This window comes from Engystomops pustulosus, chromosome 5 (genome assembly GCF_040894005.1).
Source record: "Engystomops pustulosus chromosome 5, aEngPut4.maternal, whole genome shotgun sequence".
NCBI lineage: Eukaryota > Metazoa > Chordata > Amphibia > Anura > Leptodactylidae > Engystomops > Engystomops pustulosus.
Window position 1 is genome coordinate 110471445 of NC_092415.1, and position 7148 is coordinate 110478592.

General features: G+C 43.0%; 1 protein-coding gene across 1 annotated transcript; it reads left to right on the forward strand.

Annotated features, from left to right (window-relative positions):
• Window positions 1-4392: 4392 nt before the first annotated feature.
• On the forward strand, window positions 4393-5784 carry LOC140134132 (uncharacterized). Its single transcript, XM_072154764.1, has 2 exons — window positions 4393-4724; window positions 4801-5784. The coding sequence occupies exons 1-2, from the start codon at window positions 4393-4395 to the stop codon at window positions 5660-5662; spliced, it is 1194 nt and encodes a 397-aa protein (XP_072010865.1). The 3' UTR covers window positions 5663-5784.
• Window positions 5785-7148: the final 1364 nt, after the last annotated feature.

The following is a 7148-nucleotide window of genomic DNA, read 5'->3' on the forward strand; positions in this document are numbered from 1 at the left end:
CGTTACTAGCATGGTGTACATAATAAAGTGGCCGGTGAGTGTACATGTATGTAGTACTTACTTGTAATTTATGTTACGCATTGTTTTTAATTGTTAGATATCAATTCTATTCTGGATATCTATCTTTGTAGCCTCCTTCCTTTTCCCAGGGCTGATCACTCGCCTTACCAATCTCCCTTCTTCATGTGCATGCATTTTGTTCATTGGTCATCTGTCACTTTATATTGTATGCATTAATTTTAGGGGCACATCTGTAGATGATCTTTACACAGTGTTTTTTAATCTGGGTTCCCCTCTGGACAATAGTAGTAAAAAAAATTTGGTAAGGATTTTACACTTCGGTTTATTTATCTTTTTGGTCTTATGATACTGAAGATTTACTTTATAGCGTGGACTCTTGGATATGCACTTGGTGGTGCTTTTTAATTACACATTTTGTAGGTTTTTTGCTTGAAGTGGTTTTTTATTTATTTTTTACATATTCACTGCACCATCCATAATTAATAAGTCAGAACTCTGTACTGCATATTATCGTATTTTTCGGACTAGAAGACGCTTCTTACTATAGGACGCACCCCAGATTTAGGCTTCCAAAAAAAGGAAAATATATTTTACACCAATTAAAATATCCCGGTTGGTCGCACTAAAGCACAACACACACACAGACATACATTTGCACACACAGCACCGCACACACAGCACCACACACACAGCTCAGCTACACACACACACACTTCCCCCATTCCCCTTTTTCATACCCTATACCAGCGCAGCATGGCAGTATCAGACCTATGGTGATATAAGAAGCATGTGATCAGTCACATACTTCTTACATCACCGCAGGTCCTGTACCTGTAGGAAGAGAGCCGTACGGAGGAAACTTGCAATGTGCCCCACAGAGTTTGATTAACCCCTTAGTGTGCCCCCTAATATTCCCAAGCTCTCCCAATTACAGTGTCAGACTGATCCCATACCTCCCAACTTTTGGACGAGAGAAAAGACCCTCCCCCTTTTTCTAAACCACGCCCATTGTCCCACCCACAAGCATAGTATAATATCGACCTTGACGGTCCCCACATAGTACAATGTCCCTTACTTTGGCCACTTCTCCCCCATGGACCCGTTAAATACTCCCTAATGCAAATCTGCAACATATAAACCCTCTTTAATTTTATCCTCCCTTTACATTTGGTTTTTCCATTTATCTCCCTAAACTTACACATAATTCCATCTGTACGCCTACCCCTTCCCCTCCTCACATGGTTTGGCCTCCTGTCCTCCAGCCTCCTCCAGTCCCCTCAAGAATCCCCCCCCCCCCCGAGCCTTCAGCATATTCCTGTCCCCCAGCCTCCTCCTGTAGCCTCCAGCATATTCCTGTCCCGCAGTCTCCTCCTGTAGCCTCCGGCATATTCTTGTCCCGCAGCCTCCTCGTGTCCTCCTGCAGCCTCCTCCTCTATTCTCCTGTAGCCTCATGTCCCACAGCCTCCTCCTGTCCTCCAGCAGCCTCCTCCTGTCCTCCAGCAGCCTCCAGCATATTCCTGTCCCCCAGCCTCCTCCTGTAGCCTCCAGCCCCCCCCCCTGTCCTCTATCCTCATCTTGGCTCCTCTTCCTATGGCCCCCTGTCCCCTGGTAGTAAATAAAAAAACCCTCAGATTCTTACCTTTCCTCGTTCCCCCGCAGTCATTCAGTCTTCTCCCGACTCGAGTACGACTGACTTGCGGAGGGGGCATGGCCAGCCAGGGGCAGAGCTACCTCCTCCCATGACTTGCGCAGATATTATGTGAGGAGGTAGCAGGGGCTGGTCCCGCCTCCTTCTGGCCCCCATGCCTTGGCTGCTCTGCAGCCCTAAACTACAGGGTCTGGAGGACAAACCGGGAAAAGTGGGCGAAGCCTGGGACATTCTCCCAGCCGCCCATGGCAGCAGGACAGAGCTCAAAAAATAGGACTGTCACGCTAAAACCGGGACGGTTGGGAGGTATGTGATCCTGTCATTGAATAACGTTTTGATTTCTCCGGTCAGTGACCAGCGTCCTTATGTTATCCAGTAATACTGTGATTGCTCCTGTTAGTGACCAGCGTCTATACAGTGTCCAGTGATACCGTGATTGCTTACGTCACTGAAAAACATCCAGTAATACCGTTATTGCTTACGTCACTGAAAAACATCCAGTAATACCGTTATTGCTTACGTCACTGAAAAACATCCAGTAATACCGTTATTGCTTACGTCACTGAATAACATCCAGTAATACCGTTATTGCTTACGTCACTGAATAACATCCAGTAATACCGTTATTGCTTACGTCACTGAATAACATCCAGTAATACCGTTATTGCTTACGTCACTGAATAACATCCAGTAATACCGTTATTGCTTACGTCACTGAATAGCATCCAGTAATACCGTTATTGCTTACGTCACTGAATAACATCCAGTAATACCGTTATTGATTACGTCACTGAATAACATCCAGTAATACCGTTATTGCTTACGTCACTGAATAACATCCAGTAATACCGTTATTGCTTACGTCACTGAATAACATCCAGTAATACCGTTATTGCTCCTGTCAGTGACCAGCGTCTGTATAGTGTCCAGTAAGGCCCGTTCCACACTTGCGAGTGTGATGCGATGAACTCGCATCACACTCGCAACGCAAGCGGCCGGGAACGCCAGGCCCGAACGCTGCACACCGGGAGTGAACTCAGCATGTCAGTTCACTCCCGCGGTGCAGCGTTCGGGCCGTGCGTTCCCAGCAGCATGCGTTGCGAGTGTGATGCGAGTTCATCGCATCACACTCGCAAGTGTGGAAAGGGCCTAATACTGTGATTGCTTCTGTCACTGAATAACATCCAATAATAAAGTGATTGCTCCTATCAGTAACCAGCGTCCATATATTGTCCAGTAATTAAGTGATTGCTCCTGTCAGTGACCAACATCCATATAGTGTCCAGTAATACCGTGGTTGCTTCTGTCACTGAATAACATCCAATAATAAAGTGATTGCTCCTGTCACTAAATAACATCCAGTGAATATTAGTTACTAGTTGTTGTTTGTTGCCTAAAAGAAAAAAAAAAAAAAGCGAAAAAAAAAATAAACTTAATAAAAAAAGGATTGAGCTTTAAAACTTAGGTAGTCCTAGTTGGGATTTGAGAGTTAAAAAGAAATAAAGAATAAAATATAAAAGAAATAAAAAATGTAGTTATACTTTCTAGTTCTAGGTTTATAAATACAGTTTTTGAATATGTCTCAGAGCAAGGCTCAGCAGTTGTTTTCTGCAGAGGAAGCTTATGGGATGATCTGTTCAGACACAGATACTGCAAGTGAGATTGATGATGAACTTTTTATCTAGTCATCTAGTGACAGCGGTGACTATCTGCAGAATCATATGCCCAGCATTAACAACAGGCTATTGTGAGGCAGATTTTTTAAGTTCTTCCTTTCAGAAGACTTAAAGGGGGATGTTAATCATAGTCTGTTAGACTGTTTTGAACGTTTCTTAGCGCAAAAATCTGGCGCATCTCCTTAATTTGGCAATGTTTTGAGTCCCTGCGCCTTATCTGACATGGTGAGTGCCTCCTATACAGATATTTGCACGGGATCTATAACAAATTTGCGCCTAAAAAGGCGCAAAAATGCACCTACTCTGAGCAGGTGCACTTCCAAAAAAAAAAAAAATCACTTTACATTACTAAAAACATACATTTTAGGTTCCAAAATGAAAAATTCCCTCTATGCAACATGGAAAATACTTCGGAGCAGTTTTAAAATGTAAAATTTCTCCAGTAACCATTTTCTATGGGATCATCTCTGTGAGTGATTATTGTACAGATGTGAGATTATCAGACTCCATTTATTGTATATTATAATAAAAAAGAAAGAGACTCATTTCAGCAAGAATTTTTTTTTTTTTTTTACATCTGTTACATGACAGTGATAATTTTTTTGTGCAGAGATGAAGCCCTGAACGTTCTGTCACATTTTCTCAGTCTACTTTCATTATTGTTCACAAATGAGATCTAGCAATTTGAGACAAATTTGGCGCGAATGAATCGGACATTAGACAAATCCAAAGTGCATTTACTAAGGCCTCTTGCACACTAGCGTTGCGTTTCACGTCAGGGTGCAATGCGTGAAAAACTGACGGTTTGGCTGCGTTTTTGTTCCATTTTTCCTTGGAGTAATTTGCGTTTTTCACGCGCGTTTTGTGCGCGTTTTGGGTGCGTTTTTCACGCGCGTTTTTAAATCACATGATTCGTTTATTTTGGTACCCATATGTCCCAGAATTCCACATAAAAGGGTTTTTGGAATGGAGTCACATGATTGCACATGGTCTCCATTGCTTTGCTTTGCCGTTTTGATTTAGCTTGGAGCATTTTTGGGTTGAACCATGTCTGATTCGGATACGTTGGAAGATGTAATTTTGTCTTGGTATATATCGCAGAAATATGGTGAGCGAAGTGATCTCTGGCGTTCCCACCACCCCCGGCGTAAGCGTAGGCGATGGGTTCATCCAATTGTATCTCAGCGCTTGACCAAAGGTGTCTTTCATACTTTGTATTTGGACCTCCGCAAAGACCCTGACAAGTTTATTAGCTTTTGTCGCTTATCAATCACCTTGTTTGACCAATTGGTGGCGGAGCTTCGTCCTGCACTCACATTTCATGATACCAGGCTACGGAAATGTATTTCTGTGGAGGAGCGTCTTCTGGTTACCCTGCGGTATGTTTTATATGTTTGTATTTTGTATTGCTTTTGATAATTTGTATTAATTTTTTTTTTTTTTTTAACATTTTAGGTTTCTTGCTACTGGAAATTCGTTTTCATCACTACATTTTACTTTTCTGATTGGAACTTCAACCATTGCAAGGATTGTGAATCACACCTGTGTTGTTATTTGGTCACATTTGAGACGCACCATGATGCCTCCGCCAAATGCTCAGCAATGGCTTGATATTGCGCATGGCTTTGAGGAAAAAGCTAATTTTCCAAATTGTATTGGCGCCCTGGATGGAAAACATATACGTGTACAGAAGCCACCAAACTCAGGATCACGATATTTTAATTATAAACGGTATTTCTCTGTTGTTTTGTTAGCACTAGCTGACAGTAACTACCGTTTTATAATTGTAGATATTGGTGCCCATGGTTCTGCTGCTGATGCTGGTATATTTCGTGTTTCTAGAATGTCAAAGCGTTTATCAGACCGTCAGCTTGACATTCCTGAACCACGTATTTTGCCTGGTTCTTCTGGCCCCGCTTTACCATTTGTGATAGTGGCAGATGAGGGATTTGCACTTTCATATCATGTTATGCGCCCTTTCCCACGACGTCGCTTGGATTTAAGGTGCAGACATTTTAATATTCGTCTGGGCCGGGCTCGTCGTTTTGTCGAGTGCGCATTTGGTATATTGGCTAGCAGATGGAGGGTTTTCCAATCATCAATGCAGCTCTCTCCATCAAATGTCATTTGTGTCATCAAAGCATGTATAATTTTACATAATTATTGTCGCATGTATGACCCGCCGGAGAACCCACAGCCAGAAATTTATGCAGATGTTGCTACTACTGAACCCACTCATCATGCAAGGCCTGCTTTGGCAGGAATGCGTATTCGAAATCAATTTGCAGATTTTTTTTATCATAATAGTGTGGATTAAGTTGCAATTTTTTTTTTAAGGATACAAAAACGTAAAATGTTTGATTGTACTTTCCGTTTATCCAACGTATGTAAATAAATAAAAGTGTAAGCTCTTTTGTGTCAATGCACAAATGTATTGAATGTTCGATTGCTGAAATAAATGAATAAACTCAAAAATACTATATACATTTTTTATATAATTTCTTCAAAAATGTACTAAGCATCATTTTTGAAACAACCAATACAAATGAAAACAAACAGGCCGAAGAGCCATCCAAAACACAAATAAGACAAATTCCGTCCAAAAAATTACAATTGCATAAAATGCTGTGCTGGGGAATCCTGGCTCTCACCTCTTGGGGCCTGAAAATGAGGTGCAGGGGAAGGTGGGGGAGCTAACCCCGCGGATGGCCGGCCCTGATAAATGTGGCTAGCACTCGCATACTGCGGGTGTCCTTGAGGCTGATTATGAGCACCCGCAGCATAAAACATGTGGCTTTGAGAATGGTGTAATTCTGAAGCAGGGTATGGCCCTGAATAAAAACTCGGTGGGGCCTGTGGGGGAGGAGGTGGTGGTGGTGGCAGCGGCTGTGGTCGGGGGACAATATGGCCATACAACCGCCACTGTTCGAGGGCCTCAAAGACCGGAGTAGGGTTGTTTGGGGGACAGCAGGCCTCCAGAATGATGGAAAAAGCCCCCTGACACCGGAGGAGGTGTTCCTGCGGCACACGGCGCATATGGTCGGCCAGACTGCGCAGGTAGGTCACTATAGTGTCCTCCTGTGCCCTGCGGCCCAAATAATTTAGCACATTTTCGTCTATAACTCTGCCTGGGGGTGCCCTTCTTGCCCGCCGTCCTCTGGGGACAGGAGAAGGACTCTGTGCTTCCCCTGCTTCAGCCACCTGCAGTTGTTCAGGGTCGGCCGAGGTTGGGCCTGCAGTGGCGTCCTCTGCTGCAGCGGCCGTTTCTAGTTCATCAGTCGCAACATCACTTGACGGCACAACAGGGGGATGAATGTCGGTATCCTCTGCCTCTAAATTATCTTCAGTACTAAAGATGAGGATAAAAGCAAATTGAAAAGTATTATTTAAAACATGCAGATAAATCCACCAAAAAAAAACAAAAAAAAAAAATTGACGTAGTGTAAAACAATGTATAAACTTTGTGGTTACACAAAAAAAAAAGGCACATGCATAGACAGACAAGATCACTTTAAAAAAAGAAACAAAGGGTAACTTACGGCCCAATGGTAAAGATGTCAGCTAAAAAGCGCATCTGCTCACGAAAGCAATAAGGCCGCTTTCGTGAGCGGCCAGAGCCACTCTGCCCTTCTTGTGCCCGAAGATCTTTTTTGCATTGGTCGCGGCAGCTCCGCCACCTCTGCTGCACGTCCTTGCCTAGTTTAAACAGAGGCAAAGTCATTATCATAAAAAAGTTACACAATGAGATAAATCAAACTTTTAAATAGAAAATTTGGAATTGTACAAAAAAGGTGAAAAAACTT

Bases quoted from the DNA above. Each gene is read 5' to 3' on its own strand.
- LOC140134132 (XM_072154764.1), top strand. From the start codon at position 4,393: ATGTCTGATTCGGATACGTTGGAAGATGTAATTTTGTCTTGGTATATA. The intron at 4,725-4,800 runs GTATGTTTTATA...TTAACATTTTAG, and splicing joins CGTCTTCTGGTTACCCTGCG to GTTTCTTGCTACTGGAAATT.